Source organism: Gallinula chloropus, assembly GCF_964237585.1.
Source record: "Gallinula chloropus genome assembly, chromosome: 4".
NCBI classification, from domain to species: domain Eukaryota; kingdom Metazoa; phylum Chordata; class Aves; order Gruiformes; family Rallidae; genus Gallinula; species Gallinula chloropus.
In genome coordinates, this window is record NC_140088.1 from 83645818 (window position 1) to 83673584 (window position 27767).

Here is a 27767-nt window from a genome sequence, read left to right on the forward strand (position 1 = left end):
TTGCAAGGGTATGGAGATGCAGTGGGCTGCCTCTGGGAGAAAAAGCTGGGGACCCGGGATTCAAAAACCAGGTTGTTGGGTGACACTAGAGCTGGTGAGTGGGACAGCCCTGGCCTTGAGCTGCTCGGGAACACGAGGCGATGGAGCTGCAGGTTGGGGATTTCTAGCTGAAACACACTCCCACCTTTGGCTGGAGGAAAAGCACTTTTTTCTTCTTCTTTTTTTTTCTTTTCTTTTTTTTTTTCTTTTAAATAAATAAAAAATGTCAATTTGCATGAGACAGAGCTGTCCTGAGTCTGGGGGAACCCATTCGGATCCAGCCTCCTTGCCATGCTCTGATCAGCATCCATCCCATGCACCTCCTGCCACCTCCAGCCATGTCACCAGAGCTGGAGGGGACACCTCAGCTGGGTAGGATGGATCCAGGCTCCGTGTTGGCCCTGATGCACAGCACAGGGTGGGTCAGGGGGTGTTTGCACAGGGGCCAGGGGCTCATCAGGGCTGTGTCGAGGAGGAGGAGGAGGAGAAGTGGCCCCGTGTATAATTAACGCTGGCTTATTCGTTTTGCACTATTCCTCCAATTCTTAAACTCTCCCTGCAACAAAGAGCTGGCCAGCCTGAAAAGCCAAGGATTTAGGACAAAGAAGGGGTTGGGAGCGGAGTGGAGCAGCTGAGGGCACGACGTGGCTTCAGGGCAGAGCAGGATGCAGACCCCACTGCACCAGCGCCTGACTGGGCGCTGATACCCTCAACCAGACCGCACGCTCCATCCCAAACTTCAAATCCAGGGGATCCGTCTTTCCCCACTCCAGCCCAGCAGCTGCCCAATGTCCAACATGATTTCTTCACACTCAGAAACCCTAAGAAGCCAAAACCACCACGAAATATTTTCTACCAGTGGGGAGGGGAGCGGGCTGCTATTATCCTCATCCAACCCAGCCCCGAAATGTTGGGGTCCAAAGGGTGCCGCTTCGCCTTTGAAATCTCCCGCGGCCTTTCTTCCCATTAAACCATCTCCCGGCTCAGCTCAGAAGTTTCTTCCCCACCCCACCCCCCACCCCTTTTTTTTTTTTTTTAATTTAATAATAAAGCATCTCAGATCTCTGAGTTGCAACTCATCTCACACCTAAGCGAGATTGCGTTTTGCACAAGCCTTTCAGCTGTTTTCTCAATCTCTCCTCTGTCTCATTCTCAATTCAGGCAGTTGCTATAGGTATGTTTTAATCCCCAGCATGGTAGATTTTAATTAGTCTTTGTACAGATGGCCAATTAACATTCATTACTTTTGCCTTGAGCGATTAATTATGAGTTTGGATAGAATGGGAGATGGAGACAGAGGAAAGATGGGCAGGTGAATAAAAAAAGCGATTTTAATCAGAGTTTGGGATTTTTTTTCCCCCTTCTTATTTATACATATACACACACATGCAGAAAGAGGAGGGAAGAGCGAAGTGGCAGCATGGGGCAAGTTACACTCCCTCTGAACCACTTGCAGTCCCGAAGCCACAGGGATGGGCTCCAGTGGGGTCTTGGGCCAAAGGGTGGGGTCTGCAGTCCCGCCAAGCCCCATGACAGGGATGGGGAAACTGAGGCAGGGAGTGCTGAGGTGCCGCGCATCTCCCCAGGCTCAGAGAGGCACCCATTCTGGATGTGAGCACCCTGGACGCCTGGGTGTCGTGCTTTTGGGGTTGTAATAGTTCCAGGACAGTGGGGATGGCCGGGTGAGAGGTGGCACACTGACACCTACTCCAGGGTGAACCCTGGTAAGCGGTGTGCAGAATGGGGCCGGTAATTCTCCCCGCGCAACACCCGTTGACACGTTGCTAATTCTTCCTAATTGATTTTTCACACTGGCGGGAGGGAGACGGTGACATCCAACAACAGAGCCCTGATGTCGCGGCTTTCTCCTCCATGAAAGGGGCCGGCACCCTCCCTCCCCAGCCGACATACTTCTCCCCGGCCCGGGTAGCCATGGTGAGGCATTGCCCAAATCCTTTCACCGCCACCGCCGTGCCGCTGGAGCCTGGCAATGCTCCGCACCGCCCGTGCCAGCCCGCTCGCGGCAGCTATTTTCGGGCACGCAGGCAAAGCCGACAGGAAAAATTAAAATAGCAGAAGCCCCCCGGGCTGTATCCTGCCCTGGTTCCTTGGTGGAGGGGCCGCACCCACGCTTTGTGCCACCCTGGCACGTGTGAACCAGCAGCGGGTTCCGGATTCGGCATTGCTGGGTTATTTTGGTGGTGGGCGAGGCACGCACGTGGCATGGAGGGAGCAGGGGAAGCTGGCGGGGATGTAGGAAAGGACATGATCCTGCTTGCTCCTTCTGAGCATCCCTCGGTGGCAGGAGGGCCTAGAAAAAGTGGGGGTTGCAGAAAGATGCTCTGGGACAGAATCCATCCCGCTGCACTTGGGGGGCTCCTCACAGTGCTGCTGGCTGGGCTTTTGCACCCCTTCTGCTGATACCCAGGGATTTCTATTTTAGCACGTTTTGGCCCCCACCCTTTTAAGATTGACACTTCTCTGCAGCACAGCAACTTCCCTTAAACTGGCCACTCAGGCAGAGGATGGGGTGACCAGATCCCTCCCCACAAGGTAGGGATGCAGCTGCTGGACCCCACACCCACGGTGTGGCTGGCAGATGTGCCACCTACATCCTGATGTTGTCCCTAGGTAACATGCCTCCTGCATCCCAGTATGGTCTCAAGGTGCATCCTCAGCCACACCATCCCCACCAGTAAAACCCCAGTGTTGCAGGGGGGTTTATTCCAGGTGAAATACAGACGGGACGTACAGGAGCCGATGGTTCCTGCTGCCTCAAAGGGCAACCGAACCCCCTCACACCAGCTTGAGGCTTCCTCTCAGGTGAGGAAGAGGAGGCCGGGAGCACAGGCACCTCGGTAAGAGCACGGTCCCCACCTGCAGAGTGGTGGCAGGGTATGGCCCTCTCTAAGTATACGCCATTGAAATGTGCACATTTCCTAAAAGCAATATGGAACAGCTAAATATACTGCTCACAAATCTGTTTACACTAATAATGGCTGGGAGCCTGCCATCCATATGACTGCAAGGAACCATTGATTCAACATAAATTAACTGAAAATTACTTGCAAGAGGGAGAAACTCACAGCATTTTATATTTATTTTTTTTTCCCTTCCCCTTGTCTTTTTTTCCCCCCTCCCCCTTTGCCAGGGAAGGGGGAAATGCAGAGACATTGGCATCTCCTCTACCAACAGCCATGGCCACATTTGGCACCGGCTCCCCTCTCTCCTCACCGTCCCCTCTCCCCATCCCCAACCATGGGGACCAGGATACCCGAGGAGCTGGGATTTTCCATCCCCAGCTCGAGAGACTCGAGCTGCTGCCGGGGGCTAAATGAACACAATATTTACCCATTTTCCAAGGAAGGGAGACGGAAGGGTCCGAGTCATTATTTTGGCACGTGCAGATTGCTAACTTGTTCAGTTATTTATTGGGTTTTTTCTTTAAAGGGGGAAAGGAAGAAGGGAAAAAACCCACCAGAATTGGCAGCTCCTCACGTATTAGTCGGAATGCTGCAGACTTGGCTCCCGCTCACCTCCGCAACATAATGTTAAATGGCATCAAGACAGTATATCAGTCATTTACATATGTTGCTTATAGACGCCAAACTTATTAACACAATAAAACTGCTGCTAAGAAGCTTTCCTGCCTATTTTTCTCCTGGAGAATGTCAGTGTTGGAAGCACCTACCTTCCTCGTATGGAAACACCCGGGGCTGCCTTTCATATGGCACCCAGGAAAATAAATATCTGACTCACCCAGGGTCCCCCTCCGACCACAAAGCAAAGCGGGAGGAAGATTCATTGATTCAGAGCGCTGTGCATCGGAGGGAACCACCAGCAGCCCAGCCCACCCAGCAGCACCCTGCAAGCCCCCCCTCCCCCCAAAAAAGGTACTCTGCCTCCGGACAGGCTCCCGGTTGGGGTGGGAGGGCTTCACCCCGAGACTGGCTTCAACACCCTCCACTCTGAGGTGTCCCCAGCTCCCTGTCCTCTCAGCCAAGGTCCACAAGCACTGGAAGGGGGACCCTGGGTGAGTCATGTATTTATTTTCCTGGGTGCCATATGAAAGGCAACCCTGGGTGTTTCCATACGAAGCGGCTAGGTGCTTCCAACACTGATGCTCTCTGCGTGGAAAAGGAGGCAGGAAAGCTTCTTAGCAGCAGTTTTATTGTGTTAATAAGTTTGGCGTCTATAAGCAACATATGTAAGTGGCTGATACACCGTCTTGATGCCATTTAACAGTATGTTGCGGAGGTAAGTGGGAGCCAAGTCTGCCGGTCTCCCCTAATATAACGCTGCGCAGTCCCTGCAGGGTTTTTTTGGGGGGGGACTCTCCCAGCATACCAGTGAAGAAGGCTCCTCTCCCTGATGTGGCACTAAAGTCTCCACACCATTCCCTACCCCTGTGATGGTGCAGGGGATCTTGCTGTCTTTGCCCATGGGGAATAAACCGACTTGAGCCTGGGGGGGGTCTGATGTTGGGGTGTGTCACAGTTCAGCACCGTCTGAGGGAGGACTCACACCCTCCGTGGGGCTGGAGGTGTAATTTCCTGTATCAAAATTCCCCAAGCTCTCCTAGAAAGACAATTTTGCTGCAGTGATGACACTGCTGTGCATGGAAAAGGATTTTTAAGGGCAACATCTTATACCCTTGAAGCAAGGTACGTGGTGGGGCATCAAATGGGAGACCAGACTTCACCCCCAGAACCAGTGGGAAGAGCTGGCTGAAGCCTAACACTGCAGCTGGGCTCTTCTTTCAGATGTCTATAGTATAGTCTCAAAAATGTCTGCAGAAATCACAGTACTAAAGGACAGACCTCCTGGCCAGGCATCCTAAGGATGTTCAAAGTCTGCTATCAGAGATGATGAGGATGTCTGCTCCCAGGCAGGACATGGAAGAACAATGCATCCACCTCTGCTGCCACCCCAGGGACCAGGATGACAAATCAAGATCAGGAGCTTCAGTTTGCTCCTGGTGGCTGGGGAAGCAGGATTGCACCTCTTGCTGTGAAGAAGGACTTGGAGACTGCCAGGATGCTCCCAGCTCTGTCCCCTGATACCCTACCTGCTGTCACCTCAGCAGGTCCCCAAGGAGAACCGCATCCCTTAGGTAGGCATGGCAGGTGATGCCACCTGTGGAGCTGGGCATGCTGCTGGTGCCTGAAGCATCAGCGCTGCTCTGACAAGTCCTGTCACAAGCAGGAGATGCAGATGCTGCCCAAAACCTGTGTATTTCAGTGCCCCTGCCCAAAACCTCCATGTTTCAGTGCCATTGCTCTCCATGGGCTTTGGTGTGGGAGAACCAGTCCATCACCCCACTCACTCAGGACATAACAGGGAAAATTGGGTCCCCAAGGTCAGGCACAAGGTCAGGGGAAAGGTCCCCAAGTGCCCAACCTCTGCACATCACTTTCAACTAACAAGTTGCAATGACTTTCCTCACACCCACAGTCCTGTAGCACCACCTTTCCCAGCAGAAATGACCAGAGCAATCTCGGTCCCAGGTGCAGGTGCAGCCTCAACAGCAGGATGGGCATTTTCACAGATGGCCAAGGGTGCTGCAGCTTTCTGAAAAGCTTAGTGAAGGCTATGTGCACCCACATGATCATCTGGAGATGTTTCAGACTTTGGAGATGACTCTTTCAAGAGCTGGGGTTTTAAGTGTCTACAAGGAGATGGATGCAAGACCCTGTTTGCTTTGCAAGTGCAAGCCACCAAAGCCACAGCTGTGTCCACATCAAATGCCCTTCAGGATGTCTCACCTCTGAGAGCTCACCCAACACAGGAGACAAGGCATGAGAAGGACATGGGTTGGGGGGATCTTTTCTCATCAGCTTCTGTGTGGTTTTGCACAAGCCCTTTGGCTTTTGTGCCTCTCACACCTCATCTCCCAGTTTGGGTCTGTTGGAAGCCCATCAGGACCCATCAACCCAGAACCCAGGGTTTCTGTACCAACATAGCAGTCAGACCATACTGGATTGGATACTGGATTGGAGAGGGTGGATGCAGATCTCATGGAAAAGCCAGTGTGACCATTATGTAGGTAGGTGAGGACCTGGCAGCATTTCCTCTTGCTGGACTGACCTCTTCCAGCCCACAGCTATGGTGGCTTCCCATTCCCAGACTTGGTGGTGACATGCTCTCTCAACATCAGCCTGACTGCACAGACTACAGCTAACTCACATCCATCCAGTCCCATGGACATATTTACCATCATCTCCACCATTCCCATCTCTTCTCTATCCATCCATCCATCCATCCATCCATCCATCCATCCATCCATCCATCCTTCCATCCACCCACCCACCCATCCACCACTGAAGGACCAGTTGACAAAAACACCTGAGAAAAGGGATACTGGGGGAGATGAGATGAATAAGTCACTAAAGCCCACTGGGTTGTGTAGGGTCAGTTTATTCCATCCAGCATATCCCTGAACTGAGCGAAATAAAATAAACAAAACCTGAAGAAGCAGGAAAGGGGGAGAAGCCTGGGAGCTCCTTATGCCCCCAGCCCAAAATACAGTCCCATTCCTCCCTTCTTCACTTTGGGGCCACACTTGAAGGATGAGGAGAAGAAATGCAGGCCAGACAAGGAGCTGAGCCCATGGGAAGAGCAGGTGGGAGAGGTTAGGAGGAAATGATCCAGCACTTTGAAGTCTGGTCAACTTTTAACATCCCGGCAAGCTGTGCCTGTGGCCACGCTCCGGGGCCGGGGCCTGATTTTCCACATTCTGCCCTTTGATGCTGGAGGCCGACGTGTTACAGATTAACAAGGCGGGTGGACGGGCTGCACCTGCTGCAGTGTGCCGGGTCCAGCCCCGGGGAAGCCTTCCTGCTCCTGCCGGGCTGCTGTGGAGAGAGGAAAGGGTGCAGGCAGGGATTTGAGCCCAGGCAGGCAAGCAGTGGAGCAGTGGCTAGGGCAGGGGGATGTAGATGGACGGGGATGGACCCGCTGCCCATCTGCCCGTCCCCAAGCACCCCCGGAGCAGACTGTCTACCCCCAACCCCAAGGCCAGTTTTTGGTGCCTGTCCTGTCCCCCTCGCCCTCTCCTTCTTTCCCCTTTCGTTTGCTCTTTGGAAATTCCTCACTATTGTATTTTAACAAGCATCAGATCCTCCTTTTTCCCCCACCAGCACCCTCTAATCCTGGTGCAGCACCCCCCTTGCCCAGCCCTGCCTGCCCACCACTGCTGCCGGCCACGTCCCTCTGCTGCGCTGGCACGCTCTGCCGCTCTTTCGTTAGAAAGAAAATGTCTTTCTCCTCCACCCAGAGCTCCTTCTGGCCAGAAATCCAGCGGGAAGGCTGGCTGCTCCCAGATCACCTCCTCCCGGGGATGCAGGCGCTAAAGTTTTCCTCCTAATAAGCTGGGGACACTGGGGGCTGGAGCAAGGCACCCGCCTGGGGGGCTGGGATTTATTCCCACGGGGGGATAAAGGTCCTGCCTGAATTATCCTGGAGGTGGGAGCAGGCCTGGGAGCGGCAGGGGGAAAAAGAAATGTGAAGATAAATTTGGGTTTCTCTCCTGGTTTCAGCGTAGCAGCTTCCCGGCTCCCAAAGAGCTCTGGCTTCCTCCGGAGCATCCAGGGAGCCTCGCCTGGACACCGAGCCGGGACTGAAAAGCACCGGGGCGAATAGGGGGAATAATAAAAAAAAAGAATAAATCAGCTTAAAGGTTTGTAATTTTCCGAGAAGGCGATTTATCCCCCAAATCAAAGCAGTTCCCCCTCCAAAAAAAAGGCTCCTGCAGAGATGGGGCGCGGAGGGGTGATGCTGCGGCGGGGATTCCTGCAGCGAGCAGCCAGCGCCCGGCCGGCTTTTTCTTTTTCCCCCCGCAGAAGATGCTGAAAGCCGGCGAGATCCGCACGAAACGAAATCCCTGCCCCGCGCAGAGCTCCGCGGCCCGCGGCTCTGCCACCGCCCGGCCCCAACGGGAGGTTGCGGGAGAACGGGGACGGAAGGTCCGCGCCCCCGCCTCGCCCACCCCCGGCCCGGGCTGGGGAGCAAAGAAAAGAGCCAGAAAAATATATATATTAAATTAAATTGAATTGAATTAAATGATAATCAATTGATTTAAGTTAAATTCCACCAATGGTCCGGAGCCGGGCACGGCTTCCGCGCCTGAGACGAGCGCTATCCCCGCATCCCTCTTCCCTTCCCCTTCCCTCCGCTGGTGCGCCCCGCTTCGCGCCCGGGTGCCCTCTCGGCCAGCCGGCTGCCCTAGCCCCGCTTCTTGTTTTCCATATTTTATATAAATCTATGGTTTATATATTTTACACGTAGATTATTTCTCCTCTCCGTCGGAAATAAAAATTAAAAATACAAATAAAAGGGCTCTGGCGACGCGCTCGCCTCGTTTTTAGGCTTTTAATTTCTGTGGGGATTCACGTTTGGGGTTTTTTCTTCCCCCCCCCACCTCATCCCCATCCCCGCTTCTTGCGGGAGCGTGTCCGCGGAAAGCCCGCGGGCGCGCAACAGCGCTCTGCTCTCCTCGGGGGGAAGGATCCGCGGGTGCCCGCGCGGAGTATTTCAACCCAGCCAAGTGGAAAATAGACTTTCAACCCCTTTTGTGAGGGAGGGGAGGGCTGGCCCCCGCCTCCGCGGGCCAACAAAACTCAGAGCAGAGCCAAACTGCGGAGTGAACTCGGGACCGGCCCGCGTAGGGGCTGCGCACCCCGCGCATCCCTCTCCCCCGGCGCGCCGGGGAAAACCCAACCGAAATCGCGACTTATTTGGTTTGGGTTTTTTGGGTTTTTTTAAATTAATTTATTTTTTTCCTTTTCCAGGGCATGATCGGACCCGTGGGAAGAGCGGGCTTCTGTCCGGGGGCAAGGTCCTGCCTTGGAGAGGGGTGAGGGGGTACGCGGAGGGGAGCGGAGCTTGCGCGGGAGGCGGGGAGCTGCGGTGGGGCGCGGGGGAGGATTTCACCTCCTCTCGCTCCCTCCCACCCGGCCCGCAGCTCCCCGAGCCGCGGAGTTACACACCGTCGCTGCGGATGTTATTTTTTTTTATTATTTAATTAAAAAGCGAAAAAAAAAAGAGGGGAGAAAAAAAAAGAAAGCAAAAAATAAAAGAGAAAGAAAGGAAAAAAAAAGAGAGGGGATTTTTTAAAAAAAAAAAAATTTAACATTTTTTTTAAGAAGAAAAAAACCAAACCCGCAGCCGGAGCCCCTCTCCCACAACTTCGCGGCGCGCCTGCGGGAGCGGCTCCAGTCCAGTTTTTCGGGCGCTCTCTGCCTCCTCTGCCTCCCCCTGCCTGCCCTACCTCCCCCTGCCTGCCCCTGCCTCCCCCTGCCCGCCCGGCCCCGGCCCCGGCCCGAGCAGGTGAGGCCGCCCCCTCCTCCGGGCCCCGCCAGGTACCGGCCGTATTTGTACCGGCTGCCCGGGGCTCTGCGGGTGCGTGGGCGCCCGCGGGTGGGCGACCGGGCGTGTGTGTGTGTGTGTGTGTGTGTGTGTGTGTGTGCGCGCGTGTGTGTGTGCGCTGCCCAGGGGGAGGTTTCTTGCACACGCACACACACACACACACACACACGCACCCGGAGGAACAGCCCCGCTCCGGCCCCCCCTCCCCTCCCTCTCGGCTCAAACCATGTTCCAGCCGTCTGCGAAGCGCTGCTTCACCATCGAGTCTCTGGTGGGCAAGGACACCCACCTCAGCCCCGAGGACCCCCCGCGTCCCGCCGCCCTCGGCTACCCCGGCCCCGCCGCCGACGCCGCCGCCTTCGCCCCCGGCTTCCAGGGCGCTGCCGCCGCCGGTCGGGCTCTCTACGGCAGCGCCGAGCTCGTCTTCCCCGAGGCCGTGGGGCACCCGGCGCTGCCCGTCGGTCCGCACCAGCTGGGGGGCTCGGCGCTGCCGCACCCCCACTCCTTCTTCGGGCCGCAACACCGCGACCCGCTGAACTTCTACCCCTGGGTGCTGCGGAACCGCTTCTTCGGGCACCGCTTCCAAGGTGAGCTGCGGGCAGCGCCAAACCGGGACCGGGGCTCGGTCCTCCCGGGGCGCGGAGAGGGCGCGGAGAGGCGCGGAGCGAGGGCTGCTGCCCGCCCTGCCCGGCACCGGGGCCCGTTAACCGGGGAGGCCGAGGGAGACCCGGAGGCAAAACCTGTTGCTCGGTGCCTGCACGCACGGCCGGTGCTCCGGGGGTTTACACACCGGCGCCGGCTGCCGTTACACACCGGCGCCCAGCGCACTTGCACACCGGTGCCGGGGCGCCTTTGCACGCCCCAGCGCCGATGCATTTGCACACCCGGTGCTCGGCGCGTTTGCACGCCCGGTGCCGGTGCGCTCTCGCAGCCGCAGCCCTGGAGCCGGCGTGCGGCCGCCCCGCAGCCCCGGTGCCGGTGCCGCGCCCGGGCATCGCCGCCGTCCGCGGGCGGGGGATGGGCGGGGGGTGGCCGGGGCAGCCCCGCGGCAGCTCCGCCTCGGCCGTCGCGGGGTCCCGGCCGGGCATCACGGGGCTCCCGGGGACGGGACCGGCGCTGCCGGCTCCCTATGCGGCCCCGCGGCTGGCGGAGCCGGGAGTTTGGGTTTCGCCTGCTCGGGAACGACGGGGAAGATGCGGTGGATCTCGACTGCACGGCAGCACTCTTACTGATTGTACAGAATTGCTTTTCGTTCTTTTATTTTCTTTTCTTTCCTTTTGTTTTTTTTTTTCCTTTTCCTTTCCTTTACATTTTTTCTTTTCTCTTCTTTCTTTCTTTCTTTCTTTCTTTCTTTCTTTCTTTCTTTCTTTCTTTCTTTCTTTCTTTCTTTCTTTCTTTCTTTCTTTCTTTCTTTCTTTCTTTCTTTCTTTCTTTCTTTCTTTCTTTCTTTCTTTCTTTCTTTCTTTCTTTCTTTCTTTCTTTCTTTCTTTCTTTCTTTCTTTCTTTCTTTCTTTCTTTCTTTCTTTCTCTTTCTTTCTTTCTCTCTTTCTTTCTCTCTTTCTTTCTCTCTCTCTTTCTCTCTTTCTCTTTCTCTCTCTCTTTCTCTTTCTTTCTTTCTTCCTATTTTTTTTCTTTCTCTTTCTCTTTTTCTTTTTCTTTTTTCTTTCTCTTTTTCTTTTTCCTTTTTCTTTTTCTTTTTCTTTTTCTTTTTCTTTTTCTCTGTTGTATTTTCCTTTCCTTTCCTTTCCTTTCCTTTCCTTTCCTTTCCTTTCCTTTCCTTTCCTTTCCTTTCCTTTCCTTTCCTTTCCTTTCCTTTCCTTTCCTTTCCTTTCCTTTCCTTTCCTTTCCTTTCCTTTCCTTTCCTTTCCTTTCCTTTCCTTTCCTTTCCTTTCCTTTCCTTTCCTTTCCTTTCCTTTCCTTTTCCCTCTTTTTCCTTTTTCGTTTCCTTCTTTCGTTTCTCCTTTCCCATTTTCTTTCCTCTCCATGCCCGTCCTTCCCCTGTCCCTTCGCTGGCCCCGCTGCCCCGCCGCGGTGCCCGGGGGGTCCCGGGGGCCGGGCCGGGCCGGAGGACCCAGATTAGGGTTATCTGCTCAGCACCAACCCCTCGCCTGGCTCCGGGCTACGGCAGCTCGGCCGGTGATTGAGGCCGTTACCGGCGGCGCCCGGGGGCACCGGCCCGCTGGGACACGGCTCCGGCCCGGCCCCCGCCGCCCCGACCGGGCCCATCCCGGGACCGGCCCGTCCTGGAGCAGCTCCGGGACTGCGCTGCCTGCGCCGCTCCCAGCCCCTCCAGCTGCCTGCCCTGCTTGACCCTGCATTCCCTCTTCCCTGCCCGCCTTTCTTCGGCTTTTCTGCCGCTCTTTCTTTCGTTTATTTCTACCTCTTCTTTTTCTCTTTTTCTCTCTTTTCTTTTCTTTTCTTTTCTTTTCTTTTCTTTTCTTTTCTTTTCTTTTCTTTTCTTTTCTTTTCTTTTCTTTTCTTTTCTTTTCTTTTCTTTTCTTTTCTTTTCTTTTCTTTTCTTTTCTTTTCTTTTCTTTTCTTTTCTTTTCTTTTCTTTTCTTTTCTTTTCTTTTCTTTCTCTCTTTTTCCTTCCCCCCCTTTCTTTCCTTTCTTACCTTTCTTTCTCACTTTCCCCTTTCTGTCTCCTTTTTCCCCTGTCACTTGCCATCTCCTATTTTTTATCCTTTCTTACTCTTTGTTTTTTCTCTGCCTGCCCCCTCTCCCTCTCCTTCATTATCCCTCCTTTCCCTTCCCCTCCGGTTGCCCTGTGTCCAACCCCACCACGCGAATGAGGACAGACAGGGAGGGAGCATGGCCACGGCACTGCGGTGTCTGGGGGGGGGATGAATGCAGCAAGTTTGGATCAGCAAAATGCCCAGGGCCCCCCAGTCCTCCCTTAGCTATCCTCTCTGGCCTCCCCAACACCCCCCAGTCCCACAGAGAGGGAGCTGCAGGGGGACCAGGGGTGCCAGCACAGGACCATGACTCCTCTCTCTGTCCGCAGGGAGCGAGGTGTCCCAGGAGAGCCTGCTCCTCCACGGCCCCTTCGCCCGGAAACCCAAGCGCATCCGCACCGCCTTCTCTCCGTCGCAGCTCTTGCGGCTGGAACGGGCCTTTGAGAAGAACCACTACGTGGTGGGCGCCGAGCGCAAGCAGCTGGCCAGCAGCCTCAGCCTCTCCGAGACCCAGGTACTCTTCTGCCCACCTCACAGCCGCCAGTCCCACCGTCCATCTGCCCATCCGCCGGTGGAACCAGCTCAGCACTGGGCGGCAGAGACAGCACCGACCCCATGGCAGGGCCGGGGGCTGCGCTTTGCAAAATCCCAGCTGGGTTTGTCCAGGAATCCCGTGTGGAAACGGTGGCCAAACAGTGCAGATTCTCTTGGGCTCAAGGATGGCTTTGGGCTTTTTTATCTTGCTGCAGTGTTTGGTCCTTGCGGTCGGTCAGCCTTGCCAGGGCTCGTGTCTGGGAATGCAGGTCTCGCGTCGTGCCACTCTCCAGAGCGGTTTTCCAGTGGTATTTCTTGTTTGTTTGGGGTTGGTTTTTTTTTCCCTGAGAGCAATATATGGCTTTTAAAATCCAGTTAAAACCAGAGCAGCAGCATGATATCCTTGCTTGGAGAGCTGCAAAAACGCGCCTCAATTTGTGCTGCTTTGGTGTCGTGCACAAACGCCGCGGTGCCCTAAAATCAGGGTGGGTGCAAAGATGGGTGTCTGATGCAGGGCATTTATTTCAGCTGCAACTTTCTGATTTTTTTAGAAAGGATATTTCACAGGCATTTAGAAATGACAAGGCCCAGGAGGACCGTGGGGATGAAAGGAAACAGCGGAGTGTACGGTGCTGGGAGAAAACAGGGAGGTCGGAGCTGAGCATCTCTGTGTGTGTGTGTCCAAGCCTCATGTCCTGGAGAGCAGCTGTTGACAAATGCTCTGGGCAAAGGGATGCTATTTCCAGTCATATTCAGAAACTGAGTCGATGGAGAAAGTTTTCTCCAAATTCTGCTTAGGTAATTTGGCCTATATTCTGAATTAATTGAATTTATATCCTTTAATTCAATTGGAAAATACAGCTGGAGCTGTGGGTTTTCCTGGTACCAGACCGGCTCAACCTTCCCCAGACTCTGCCAAGCAAAACCCCCAAATGCATCTCTGTGAGAGGGAGGTTACTGGGAGGAAAATGTCACTGTCATGGGGACAGGAGGGAACTGAAAGTTGCGGGTATCAGGGAGGATGGACCGAGCTCACAAAATCCAGAGGCCGTTTGTACGCTGATGCTATCCTGACACCTCCATCCTCCCTTTCTCCCCACCTTCCCCAACAAGTCCTGCAGCTCTCAGGGAGCAATAGCTGCCACCCCAGCTCAGGTCCTTTCCTTGCTGCATCTGTCACCTTTCTGGGATGAAAATGATGTTAAAGGAAAAAAACAAAATAAACAAACAAAAAAACCCACCCCAACCCCAACCCCAAACCCCCCAAAACCCAAACAACAACAAACCATGAAAAACAACCAAAAGGTCAAAGAACAAACAGCAACTTGCCCGGGCGGAAAGGGCAGCTGCGAGATGCCCGAGGGGGAGCTCAGATTTTGCATCGTTGCCCTGAGTTTAAACGCAGTAATGCAATTTTTGGCGGGGGGGGAAAGCAGAGGCATCCATCCCCAAACCTGGCTGAGCATTTAGAAATGGAGAGCAGCAACAGAGATATTTTGATTTTTTAATGCACTGCAGCGCATTTTGTTGTGTGGTATTTCCATGGGTCTGGAAAGCTGCTGCAGCCGCTTGGCAACTCATCACTTACGGGCAGGGAGCGAGTGCAGGTCCCAGCAGGAGGCGTTTGGGAGGCCGGGGCTGGTTCCATCCTTCCCGTAGCCCCACGGCTCCAGCCGGGCACTGCGGGCGAGAAAAGAGCATCCGGACCAGCAGCGGCAGAGGTCTGCAGGGAGACCTGTGGGGTGTCAGGAAAGATTCTTTCCCCTTCGGCTTCATTGTTTTAAAAAAAAAAAAGGACCTTAAAAATTAAAAAAATCTTCTTTTAATTACCTGAAAGGAAATAACCCCAACAAGGAGAAGGATGCCATATGGGATGGGCATCAAAGGACCAGGACTGGCAGGGTGGGAAAGCCAGCCTGACCCGTGGATGTGCCAAAACCAGGTGTTGTTATTATTGTTGGTGTCACATCATTATTATGATTATTATTGTTATTATTACTATTATTATTGCTGCTACTACTACTGCAGTGATGAATCTTATATATGCACAAACCTCCTGTGGAAAACCACCCCCTGTGCTCTCGGTGACACACATCCCCGGTGTGATGCGGGGTGAGCCAGGTGTGTTTTCACCCGTGGCAGACACCCAGCCCCATGTCCAAACCCATGCCTGGGTGTGTTTTATTATTCTCTAGTGGGTTTTATTATTTTTGGAGGGGCTGCTGGTGGTGGCTGTGCCTGGCCCTGTCTCCCAGCTGATTTTTTTCCCTAGAAAAGGGAGTTTTGCCCTTTGGGCTGTGCGGTCTCAGGGTCCCCCAGCCAGGGAGCAACACCTGGAGCAGCCCAGGGGGAAGGTGAAAAGGGGAAGGGAACCTGCCCAGCATCAGGAAATGCCTTGGGATATAGGGTGGGGAAGGGTGGAGATGTTTAACCCCTTCCCATCCTTTCTCCTACCGGGATGCTGCGTTTGTGGGGTTAATACAGGCCCGTGCAACACCACCAAAAATAAATAATAATACAAGGGAATGGGAGACAATCCAGCAGCAGTGCGGGGTCCTGAAGCAAATGCAAGCATTTAGTGAGTGGCATGAGGCTGGAGTGTGCGTAGGGAGGGCTCTGTGGGGGGATGATGTGAGGGGGATATGGTGTATTTGAGCCGAATGGCATCATGAGCCCCGTGGTCGGCGTGCCGCGGGGGTGCCAGGCAGCGTGGGTGCACTGGGGCTGGTGTGCCGGGGGTGGGATGCGTGTACTGGGTAGGTGGGGAGCAGGGAGGAGGTTGGGGTACCAAGCTGTGTGCTGCAATCATGCTGGGCCGGGCATCATAGGAGGTCGCACTGCTGTGCCCGTTGCTGGTGGCGTCAGGTCGCGTCACCTCCTGGGGAAATGTGCTGGGCTGGGAAATAATTCCCGTGAGTTAATTTTGCACGACGCAGCCTGGCTGTCTGGGCAGAGCCTCCCCACCACCCCGGGCACTACATGGAGCAAAACCCACTCAGGGTCTTGAATCTGCCATCCCAAAGCAAAGGGCCTCACACTGAGTCCTGCTGAGTGGGGGGATCGGGGAGATTAGGGAGACACGGGATATCCCCCCATCCCCTCCCAGCATCGTGAGCGCAGGGATGGAGGTGCAGCAGCCTGTGGGTCGGGGCCAGCTGGGCATTGCAGCCACGCTGGTCAGAGCAGTAATAATTAACTGAGCAAATGCCTGGGACTCACAGGAGGAGAAAGATGCGCATCGCAGATACAGCCGGAGAGCGGCCATGCTGCAAAACCAGGTCACCCTGTGCTCTGCCAGGGCTGGAAGTGGTCCCTGGCTGTGGACTGTCCCCAGAAACAAGTTCTTAAAAGTTTTGGGGTGTTTTGAGAAGAAAGCGGCTGCCTGGGAGTGCAGGCATAGGTGAGGATGCAGAGCTGATGCCCAGGGGAGCTCTGCTGCCTGCTGAGGTGGGGGCACATTTGGGTGACAACACAGCCCAAGCAGTGTCACCGTGTCTGGCCTGAAGTGATGGTGGAGCTGGTTCCTCTCAGCCACCACCCAGAGCCATCCTGGTGCCCTCAGCCTTCAGCAGGGTTTGGCTCACCGGGCCGTTGTGCAGGGGAGCTGCACGTAAAGCTACTGGATTTTAACTGTCCTCAGCTTGGTGGTGGCAGTGTCACCTTCAGCCAGAGCAGCTTCCCGGGGTGCTGTGGGCATCCCTGAAGCAGAGAGTGATTTCTCAGTGGCTGCAATGACCCCACAGGCTGTTGCACGGGTGGGAGCACATCGAGTGTGCAGGCAAAGCCGTGGATGGGAGCTGTGTGTAGTGGCAGGACCAGGACACAGGAGCCATCCACAGACCATCCCCATCCCGCAGCAGGAGCACAGGGATGCTGGTGAGAGGGGGGCCAGTCCCAGGGAATGGGTTGGCAGTGACCCTGGGAGCATCACACCGGCCGGATGCACAAACACCCGGCATGACAACAGTTAATGCAGTGAGGGTTTGGGAAGGGATAAAACCCCCTGAGCTTGGGGGTTTAAACCAATTACTCTTGGAGTCAGGATGAGGCATCGTAGGGGGCAGCTTATCCCCCCGTTGCCCACTGCGAGGTTCTCACACTTCTCTCCTTGTGGCTTCTGGCTTGTTGGAGCAAGAGAGACAGTATTGAAGGGGTCAGGGAGCCCATCCAGCCTGGAAACATCCCCATTCCCGCACCTGAACCAGGTAGGAAGTGCAGGGGAGACTCATCCTGCAGAAGACAGCTGTACCTGGCTGTGCCTCTCAGCCTTGAACCAGCTGGGGCGGAAAGGCTTTTCGTGTGGGAGCTGCTTCACACCCACCCCTGATTTCCACAGAGCCTTGCTCAAACATCTTAATTGCTTTATGCCTTAGTTTCCCCTTCTATAATTTAGGGATAAGGCAACTTCCCTGCTCCCAGAGGGCCAAGAGCTTTAATTAAAGTTTGCAAAGTGCTTTGCAGTTGTTGAATGAAAGGCACCAGCTCGGTATTGTTCCAGAAATGCCCCAAAGCTAGGAAAGCAAATGGTTTGAGTCCAGGGCGGGGGGGTTATAATATGTACCGGGGCCATAAAGCAGCTGTTTCAATAGCCTAAGCATGCCTTAAAGTCAAGGGCTCGTATGGCACCGGCTGTGCAGCACCCTGCAAGGGTTTTGCTCGCCCGGGGAATGCAGCGAGGTGTGAAAGGCTCTCAGAACGCAGGCAGTGCCGGCAATTCATGCTGAACGAGAAGGGGGAAAGGGGGTGACAGGCGCGAGGGATGCGGGGCGGCACTGGCTGTTGGAGGGCTGCAGGCACCGCACCACCTGGGAATGGGTGAACGCTTCAGCCTGGCCTGGGCTGGGCTGGCAGCGGCGGCCGAGCAGCGGCACCTAGTGTCCTGCGGGCCTGGGAAGCCGGGCATCCCTGCATCCCTGCCTGCGGCGTCCTGCATCCCTATCTGCGGCATCCCTGCATCCCTGTTTGCGGCATCCTGCATCCCTGCCTGCGGCGTCCTGCACCCCTGTTTGCAGCATGCCATGCAGCTGCCCACAACATCTCACAGCCCCCCAGTGCAGCATCCAAGGCTGCTGCCTGCAGCATCCCACACCCCCACCTGCATCATCCTGCACCCCACCTGCAGCATCCCCTATCCCTGGCTGCCCGGCGTCCTGCACCAGCCACCTGGGTGCCCACAGCATCCCACACCGCTGACCAGGTGGGTGCTTTCAGCATCCCAAACCAACCACCATGTCCGTGCTGCTGTGTCCAGCCCCAACCACGGGCCGTGCTCCCAGCGCTGGATGCTCGGGGCCTTGGGCAGGCAGGGAAGGCATTATCTCCAAGGGTGGAGACCTCGCTGCCTCTTTGGGCTCCTACAACAGTGTTTGGCCACTGTCATGGTGGAAAAGGTTTCCTTAAACTGGGATGTGGTGAATTAATGATCCATAATTGTAATTACAATCCATCTATAATTAGTTACCTGGTTATGTACAGTACGGTCCAAGCCTAATGATGCCACTCTGGCCCTGGGATACACACTGGAGGTGTGGGTTTAGCTGGGTGCTGGGTTTAGCTGCTCCTGTCATGCTGTGACAGTCAGGGCATAGGCCAGGCACCAAGGTGATGGGCACCGGGTTAGGGGGCTGTAAGGACAGTCCTGTGCGCCGGCCAGCCCCGTGTCTGAGGTGTGACTGAGTGTCCTTCACCCATTTGAGTTTCTACAAGGCCAGGAGCAGAGCTGGGAGGTAGCAGCATGCTGCACCCTCCACCCTCCTGTGTTTGTATCCCCCTCCATCCCACCTTGCCGCAGACAGAAGGGAAACTGAGGCAGGGCAGGGTGGCCACGGGGGCTCTCCTGGGGGAGGGGGGGACAGGGACTTCTTGTCGCTGATCTCTGAGGGAAACTGCATTGTTGCCTGGCTGCAACACCATCCTTTGCCAGGGCCGGCTGTGCCAGGACCCCCCACCATGAGCACCCATCTCTCCCTCTCCCCCAGGTGAAAGTGTGGTTCCAGAACAGGAGGACGAAATACAAACGGCAGAAGCTGGAGGAGGAAGGACCCGACTCGGATCAGAAGAAGAAAGGCTCCCACCACATCAACCGATGGCGCCTCGCCACCAAGCAGTCGAGCGGAGAAGACATCGACGTCACCTCCAACGACTAAGGCAGGGACAGGCTCCTGGTGCAGCCACCATGGAGAGGAACCCGGGGGAGGAAGGGGGGGACACAGGCGGCATCCCCAAATGAACTCTAGGGACGTCGCCGAAGCCAGCGCCGCCACCTGCCGCCCGCTGCCTTTCCTCCGGGGCGCCCAGCCTGACCGGGGGGGACCTGCACCCCGTCCCCCCTCCCCCGCAGCCCGGGGTGTCCCTCGGAGGTGCTTTTCGGGAAGCTCCCGCCGCCAAGCCGAGGAGGAAGAGGAGGCTGCCAGGGTGCCTGCGGCCCCGGGACACGACCGCGCATCCTCCTCCGCGCTGGAAGCCGTCCGTCAGCCATGAGATCAAATAAAAACGTCCTACCTAGAAGCTCAATGTACCCAACCCCTTCTTCATTTTCCTTTTATTTTCCGCTTCCCTCCCCCCTCTCTCCCCACCCCCCCACCCCCCCCCCCAGCCTCCCTCCTTTCCTCCGTTATTTGGGTTTTTTTACACAGTTTTATTTTAATTTATTCATTTATTTTTGTGCCTGTGTGCGTGCGTTCCCTGTCGTAGGTAGTCAGCAGCTGTAGTGTGTGTTACTGCGTGGTAATAAAGAGCAAAATGCGCTGGAAACTTGTCTGATTGCCTCCATGGAAGGCAGGGAGGGGGGCAAGGAGACCTCTCCCATTGCTGGCTGAACAGCTGTGGGGATGCCGATGTCCTGGCTGGGGCTGGGGGGGAAGACTGGTTGTCACCAGGGAGGGACGGGTTCCATGGGAGCAATGGAGCCAGGAGAGTTTGGTGGTACCGCCGCAGTGGGAGTTGGGGTGATGAAGATGGCTGTGATGAAGGGGGTCTCCCTTGGGGGTCCCCAGCAGAGTGGGCCCACTGCTGGGGTGGTCACAGGTATGAGAGGTATGCGGCGGCTTCGGGGCCGACAGCTTCACACCTGGCCAGGGATTGAATGTCGGGGAAAGGCAGGAACCAAAGGGCTCTGCATCCCTCCTGCTCCCCAGGGAATGGTCCCCTCTGGAGAGCCCTCAGATGTGGGGTGCTGGTGCTAGCAAAGGGACCCCAGCAGTGAGGGGCTTGGCCAGGGGGTCTCACAGGACATGGGTCAGGCATCCTTCCCATATCACACTGTCTTCAGGTTGTTTGAGGAAGTGGGGGCTGCCCCTGGATCCCTGGCAGGGCTCAAGGCCAGGCTGGATGGGGCTTTGGGCACCCTGGGCTAGTGGAGACTGTCCCTGCCCATGGTGGGGGGGGCACTGGGGGGCTCTGAGGGCCCTTCCCACTCAAACCAGTTTGGGGTTCTGTGATTATATATATATAAAAGAAAGAGTACATTCACACACACACACAAATATACTAATTATATACATACACTATACACATACGTGTATATGCATGCACACTATATACACATATATTTGTGTATATAATATGTATATGTATTGTATTTTATACTGTATACTATATATATTTATATTTACATAGTATACATTATATATTATAGATTATATATATACTATATGCATAATTACTATGTACTTATATACTATATATACTATACCTGTGCTATATCTGTATTCTGTATTATATATTCCATATTATTCCCTGTTATACATTCTATACATGATGTGTTATAGAATCACAGAATCATAGAATAGTCTGGGTTGGAAGGGACCCCAAGGATCACAGAGCTCCAACCCCCCCTGCCACAGGCAGGGCCACCAACCTCCAGGCCTGGAGCTACACAAGGTTGCCCAGGGCCCCATCCAACCTGGCCTAGAACACCTCCAGGGACGGGGCATCCACCCCCTATCTGGGCAGCCTGTTCCAGCCCCTCACCACTCTCTCTGTAAAGAACTTCCCCCTAATATCTAATTTAAACCTTCCCTCCTTTAGCTTTGTTCCATCCCCCCTTGTCCTGCCATTATCTACCCTTTTAAAAAGTTGATTCCCCTCCTGTTTCTCTGCTCCCTTCAGGGACTGGGAGGCTGCAATGAGGTCCCCCCACAGCCTTCTCTTCTCTAGGCTGAACAAGCCCAGCTCCCTCAGCCTCTTTTCATCGGGGAGGTGCAACAGCCCTTTAATCATCTTCGTGGCCTCCTCTGAACCCAAATATAACATATATTATATATATATTATATACATATATTATATGTATATTTGATATATATATTCCAGACCATACATCATATATTAATTACATGATAACACATATTAGAAATAAAATACATATATTATCTATATATATTACATGATATATTATCTATATATCATGTAATATATATGTATTATATACTGTCTATGTATATATGTGCATAGTGTATATGTACGTAGTGTATATGGTATAGTATATATTATATATACACACGCACACAAATAGAATTCCTGCTGTTGGGAAAGCCCCCTCCCCATGTCCCCTCATGCAGCAGGTGAAAAGCCCCATCCCTGGCAGCTTCTCCCCTAGGAAATTCCCCTTTCCAGCCCAGCCCTCCAGCCCCACCACCCGCCTCGCCCCCCGCATGGGATGTCCGCGCAGGGGCCGCACCACGCCGCCGAGTCTTGAAACGCTTTTATTCCGGACGCATCCGAGTGTTACACAAAGTGTCGCGGTCGGTCACGCTATCGAGAAGGTTAAAAAGAGACAGGGGCGCGTGGCAGGGTGCCCGTGGGTGGCAGGGGTACCTGTGGGAGACAGGGGTACCTGTGGGAGACAGACAGGGGTACATACACCCGCGGTTGTCCGGCGGAGGGACCGCTGGAAGACGTGCCGGTGCTGGCGGGTGACCTCCTTGCCCCGTCCCAAGGGACTTGCCATCGACGCATTTATAAGGTGCATTCAGATCAGGTTCCGGAGGGTGACTGCATGAGAAGGGGCAGCTGAGGGTGCTGGGTGCAGAACAAGCCATAAAAAAGGGGGGGGGAAAGCCAGAAGTGGGCGTTTCCTAAAGCGACCCGGGGAGATACCCGGGGTGGGGGTATCTACCACCATCAGGACCACTTCAAGCCTCCACCATCTGCACACCAACACTGGGAACGCTCTCAGAGCCAGGCCAGCTTCTCAGGTTGGCTCAGGTTAGCTCATTTGTACCCTAAAAATCTTTGCTCAAAGGCCACTGGGGTCCTGCTGGAATGTCCTGGCAGCAGCTGTACTCCCTCTGCGTGGCTGAAGGTCATCCCAGGCTCCGGATCTCCATCACAGCCCTTCAAGAGGAGCCAACCAAGGCAGAAGGACACCTACATCTCTTGGCTACGTGGCATCGGTATAGCCCTGAGATCTACCAGCAATGCTTGTCCCAGGGTGGCAGGGTCCAGCATCTGCCAGGTCATCCCACATCCCAGTGATGTCTGGCGCTGGATGGGCAGCAAATGGGGCAACCTGCTGCGTGGCCAGCCGAGCACTGGGCATGTGCAAGGACGCAGAGCAGGAAAATGAGCAACAAGCCAAAATGGAAGGCACTGAGCTGTGCCCAAGCTTAAAGGTGGGTTCAGGACATGGGTGACACAACCCCAGGGCTGTCCCCTGTTTGTCCTCCAGCTGGCTTCGAGAGCGGCCAACAGACACATCTTCCAGGAGGGACTCCAAACTTCTTGCTGGCACCTTTTGCTGCAACCTGGTCCTCATTATTTCTTAATTAACATATCCAAGAAATCAATTAACTGCAACATTTCTAATTAAATACTACAGGAGATGATCATCTCATTATTATTATCTGGTGAGGTGAACAACTTGATGTGTGTGGTGGGTTTCTCGCTCCCCATTTCTTCCACTTCCCCAATTATAGGAAATAAGAAATGCAAATGGTTGGGTTGTTCTCACAAACCGAAGGCTCCTTTTTGTACATTAGGAAAGTCGGAGAGATTAATTAGCTATTAAGTGAATGTGCATAATGTTATCATTAGCTGTTGTGTGTAGTCTTTTCTGGCACAATTTGCTGTCCTAATAAACAGTACTAATGTGCTACTGCCTTCCCCGCTCCATGCTTTTCATTTCTGATGCTGTAGGAAGAGCTGAGCGTGGTATTTTGGTGCTCGCTGGCAATCCCACCATGGCTGGCAGCAACCGGTCCTGGAACTGCTGCATGAGGGAGCCCAACCTTGAGCTGCTTGCAAGTGAAACGGTCTTTGAAGACCTGTAAGGGTCAGGTTTGTGCCTGCTGAGCCATCCTGCTGCTTTTATCGCATCTCAACACCCCTGTGTTTGGAGAGTGATGGGCTCTGAAGCTGAGCCACATCAGCTGGCTTCAGTGGGGGCACGGAGATCTTGTGTTCCTCAAGACTTTGGGACCACGGGTCTACCAAAAAATGTTCTACTCATACAGGCACCTTGCCCTGCTCACCACTGAGCCAGGGGACAGTGAGGGGAAGAGCAGCAAAGACAGGTTTCCACCGTCCTGACTGCTGGGAGGAAGGGGACACACGTGGGTTTGGGAGAGGTGGGCTCAAGAACTCAGGTCTCCAAACTCTTGGGCACCGCTGCTGCCAGAACTACCTCAACAATGCAAGACCCACAGATGTTTTCAGAAGACATTAGAAAAGGGAACTGAACCCCATGAGGTGGTGGCTCTCCCTTCCCAGCTCCAAGCAGGAGCATCTTCCCAGTGCTTCGTGGGGGTGGTGGGGTGGGGAGGGCACAACATTTTGCGCTGCGCTTGGACAAAATGCGAGAGCAAATGTTGCCGCCAACCTGCCAGAGGCTGCGATCGGCTCTGCGGGATAAACACCAGCGAACAAACGCCTGACTCAGGACCCCAAGATGTATTTACTTCTCAGCACAAGCTCTGCCGAGTTGACTGAGACCCATTTTCATGACACATAAAGCGAAACAAGTTTGACGGGGTTTGTACGGGGAGATGATAAATCCAGACTCATTTAGACCGTTTGATTGTCACTTGCTCGACTGTGCAGCTGCTTTTCAGCCGAGCCATAATCTCGCAGCGCCACTCCTCTGACATCCCCCAAGCTGGTCCTCGCCGCTCCAGCAGGATCAGGCCCCTGTGATTTACAGGAGCCACGTGGCTTAAAAAGCCCCAAGTCTGTCCTCCTCCAAACCAACACGGTTTTTATCGAGCATCGCTGGATTAACATGATGAGCATCCCCTGCTAATTAGCAGCTCGTGCAGCTGAAACTCTGCAGGTGATGTGTGTGCAGGGAAAGCATCTGTACTCACTACATCATGGGGGAGACTGGGAATCATTCCCGAGGCAGAACTTGCTCAATCCGTGCTTTTCCTTGGGTCCCTCCTCTAAAGGAATACAGCAAGTGAAGCCCTGACTCCTTGCCTCTGCTGCGAATTCCTCGCTCTATCTGCGGGCCCGGCAGGTAGCCGGAGCTCCCAGCCACCGAGATCTTGGATTGGCGGTCATGAGGCAAAACCAAATCGCTGTCCCCCTCCTTGCTCCACCTCTCCAAAACCTGGAGGCAAAGGGCAGTCTCCGCCACGTCTTCCTCTCCTCCCTCCCCAGAGAAAAGCCTGGGATGAACAAGCTTTGCAGCAGAATGGTTCAGGCAGTGACAAAAACCCACCAGGGAAGGGGAAACGATCCACCCAGACAGACGACAGAGCCAGGAGGCTTCTCGCTGTCAACACAAGAGGCTGTTTCTGTCTCAGCCTTGCATTTCCATTCAGGAGGAGGAAGAAGGCAAGTTGTGCCTCCGTGCAACACGACGTGGCTTGGCTCCTAACTCCTGCGGGCTCAGCAGAGCTGTAAACTGAAGTTTTAGGCTCAGAGTAGCTTTTTCCCCTTGATAAGGGGGTACCTGTACCCTCAGCATCCGACACCGGTCCTCATCTCCTCCCATGTCCTGCCCTTGTTCAGGCACACAGCTCATCCCAGCTGGCTCTCCGAAGCCTTGCTGTGGCGGTTCCTGTCGGCAGGCTGCTGTTCAGGGATTGCCAGCATCCCCACTCCCCTTCCCAGGACTGGAGGGGCCTGATTCCCTCTTCCACTGCCACAGGGAGTTACTCACCCCCAGGGCAAACCATGGGACCTGATTCTGCGCTGCGCTGCCTGTGGGGCAGATGCCTATGGAAATGTCCATAGGATAGATGCCACCTCCTTGTAGCCTCTACAAACCCCAACTGGAGCAGATGGGGTGGCCTGACTTCCTCCGGAATGTACATTCATCTCATCTAGTGCATTAGAAGAACTTCACTGGGTCAAATTCAGTCCCTTACTCTGGTGTAAATCCAAAGGGGTCCAATGAGTGTAACTGGACCCACTCCGTGTTTCCACCAGTGTCAGGGACCAGGAGCTGGCCCGTCAATAGCAGCTATGGAGAGCCCAGAGTCAGCCTCTCCTCCCCTGCATGCTGGCATGTAGATCCACAAAATTGATTTGTTTTGTGCAATTATTCTGATTCACATTAGTGTGGGGACACAATCAGTCTTCCTGAGCCAGCCTGACCATTGTGTGATTCCAGTTCCTACTGGTCTGACTCCAGTGGGGAATGGGAGCAGCCAGCAGTAGAGGAGCACACAGGGGGCTCAGGCCTCCCGACTTCAAGCATTGCAGTAAAACTTCCAAATACATTCTGTGTCAGTGGTGATTTGGTTTCTCTTCCCCTCCCACCCTCCTTCCCAAAGACCCCAGCGAACTGGCATCTGAAGTACGACAGCCTGTGCTGTGGCTGTGTCCATCACCACCACAGCTCCATCCCTACAACGATTCCAGAGGCAGACCTTGCTGTTGGCATGGTCTTCTGCTGCTGGCCACATTCAGAATCTGCATTAACTCCTCTGGTCCCCAGGGAGTCACTCAGGCTTTACCCTTGGGTACAAGCTACCAGAAAGCCAAATTGTAGCCCCAAACCCATGCAAAGGCAGGATTCAGTGCAGTGTAGGGGGCACTTGCCCCACCTTACTTTGAGCACCCCAAAGTGGAATAGTTCAAAAGACAGACAGACAGACAGACACCCATCTCCAGAGGGCAGTTCACTACTCTTGCAAAGCCATCAGTTTGGCATGGCTGACAGGCAAAGTTGTCCTGACACCCACTGCTTTCTGCTTTGGATCCTCCCATGCACTGCCAGGAGGCTTTGGATGGTGCTGGCCAGTCTGAGGGTGTGGGAAAGAACAGGGAGGAGAAGGAGACAAAGAAGACAGATGATGGAGATGAGAAAAAAAAATAAAGAGGGAAGGAAGGGAAGGGAAGGGAAGGGAAGGGAAGGGAAGGGAAGGGAAGGGAAGGGAAGGGAAGGGAAGGGAAGGGAAGGGAAGGGAAGGGAAGGGAAGGGAAGGGAAGGGAAGGGAAGGGAAGGGAAGGGAAGGGAAGGGAAGGGAAGGGAAGGGAAGGGAAGGGAAGGGAAGGGAAGGGAAGGGAAGGGAAGGGAAGGGAAGGGAAGGGAAGGGAAGGGAAGGGGAAAGAAGGGGGGAGAAGGGGAAAGAAGGGGGGAGAAGGGGAAAGAAGGGGGGAGAAGGGGAGAGAAGAGGAAAGAGGTAAAAGAGAAAAGAGAGAAAAAAGGAAGAGGAAGAGGAAGAGGAAGAGGAAGAGGAAGAGGAAGAGGAAGAGAAGAGAAGAGAAGAGAAGAGAAGAGAAGAGAAGAGAAGAGAAGAGAAGAGAAGAGAAGAGAAGAGAAGAGAAGAGAAGAGAAGAGAAGAGAAGAGAAGAGAAGAGAAGAGAAGAGAAGAGAAAAGAGAAAAGAGAAAAGTTCCAGTTCAAAAGGCTCTGCAGTGATCATCTAGTCCAACTGCCTGACCACTTCAGGGCTCACCAGATGTTAATGTACATCATGTCCTCAGACAACTTATCCACAACACATCACTTAACCAATTACTTTAACAGCTTTACTCTTAGAAGGGTCTATGTTAGGTGGGACAAACTGCGTTTTTCATGTGGAAAAGAGCGGACTGATGTATTTTTGCTATAAGGTTCCTTCCTACTCAAGGTATGGGCACGTTGGCTTTCCAGTATCTTGAACCCCAGGCAAAAGCCCTTGCAGATACACCCGGTGATGGGCTCCCATGACACCAAGTCCTGCAAGTGCAATGAATGGCAGGATGTCACCAGGACCATCTGCAGAAGGAGGAAGGGCACAGAGGCCACGACCTTCGTTGTGCTGACGTTGCAGGTCAGAACCATGGAAGGCTGCTTTGTGCATGATCACTGGGGCAGGATGGCCATGAAATCGATACAGGACATTTACCAAACACCCTACCAAGTGCCTCCCATTCACGCACCCGTTCATCTCTACAGAGTTATTTTTGTGCAGCATCAGTGTGGAGATTTAATTCACGTTGCAAACAAAATTTGCTGGGTGAAGCCTACTTTCATGTAGTTAGGTATAGCCATGTAAACACGCCACTAAACATCCCTCCATGCAGTGCTAGTTAAGTTCTGAAATTATTCTTTAGCTACTTCTCTAAAGTGTTTGGATGTAACTCTTGTTGTTGCTGCTCCCGTTGCTAATTTAAAACTTTTAATATTAATCTTTTTGACTGGTGTGAGGTGTCAGTTCTCTGAAAGTGTTAATTTACTCCCAGGTCACCGGGAGCGGTAAATACTTCACTATCGCTGAGGTCTATTATTTGTTGTCTCTTGTTGTTGTTTTCTTTCTCTCAGTCAGGATCTCGAGTTTCCCCCTTTCCCTCCCCAGATCTTCCGGGCTGAGGTTGTCTGCTTCCACTTACAATCCTTTATTGTAGATGACAGTCTTACTGGTGGTGGCCATCGCGATCTCTGGCTCCAGCCGCGATGTCTCGATCTGCAAAATCACAAGAGGGGGCGAGATCAGAATTGGTACCACGTCGTGCTGCAGCAGGAGCTGGACAGATCAATAAATGAATGTGGAGAAGTATAAAATGTCAGTAATACAATGTCAGTCATGCCTTTTCCATGTCGTTTTAGTGTGCTTTGCTCTGCTCAAGGCTCAGGACAGCCCTGCCTGGATTGACTTGTATGACATGACATGATGCGCGCCCGCTGCCTTGCGAGATTCAGTGGATTACAGGGTGTCTCTGCGAACCGAACGGATCCCGCCCCTCGTTTTCCAGGAGAGATCCCTTCCTGTTCCCACAGCCAAGG

At 54.1% G+C, this 27767-nt stretch overlaps 2 protein-coding genes across 2 annotated transcripts in view; one reads left to right on the top strand and one right to left on the bottom strand.

The window, feature by feature from the left end:
- Window positions 1-9631: 9631 nt before the first annotated feature.
- EMX1 (empty spiracles homeobox 1) lies at window positions 9632-18760 on the top strand (the record flags this gene model as incomplete). The annotated part of the gene is made up of 3 exons (XM_084262790.1): window positions 9632-9992; window positions 12410-12594; window positions 18593-18760. The coding sequence occupies 3 exons, from the start codon at window positions 9632-9634 to the stop codon at window positions 18758-18760; spliced, it is 714 nt and encodes a 237-aa protein (XP_084118916.1).
- An 8585-nt stretch (window positions 18761-27345) lies between these two features.
- The window catches only part of SFXN5 (sideroflexin 5), a gene marked incomplete at its 5' end in the record, with an annotated part of 94557 nt that continues 94135 nt past the window's right edge, over window positions 27346-27767 (bottom strand). The window contains one exon of the mRNA XM_084263572.1: window positions 27346-27447. Within this exon, the coding sequence (XP_084119698.1) occupies window positions 27370-27447 (78 nt within the window). The 3' untranslated portion in view covers window positions 27346-27369. The remainder of the gene's footprint in view (window positions 27448-27767) is intronic.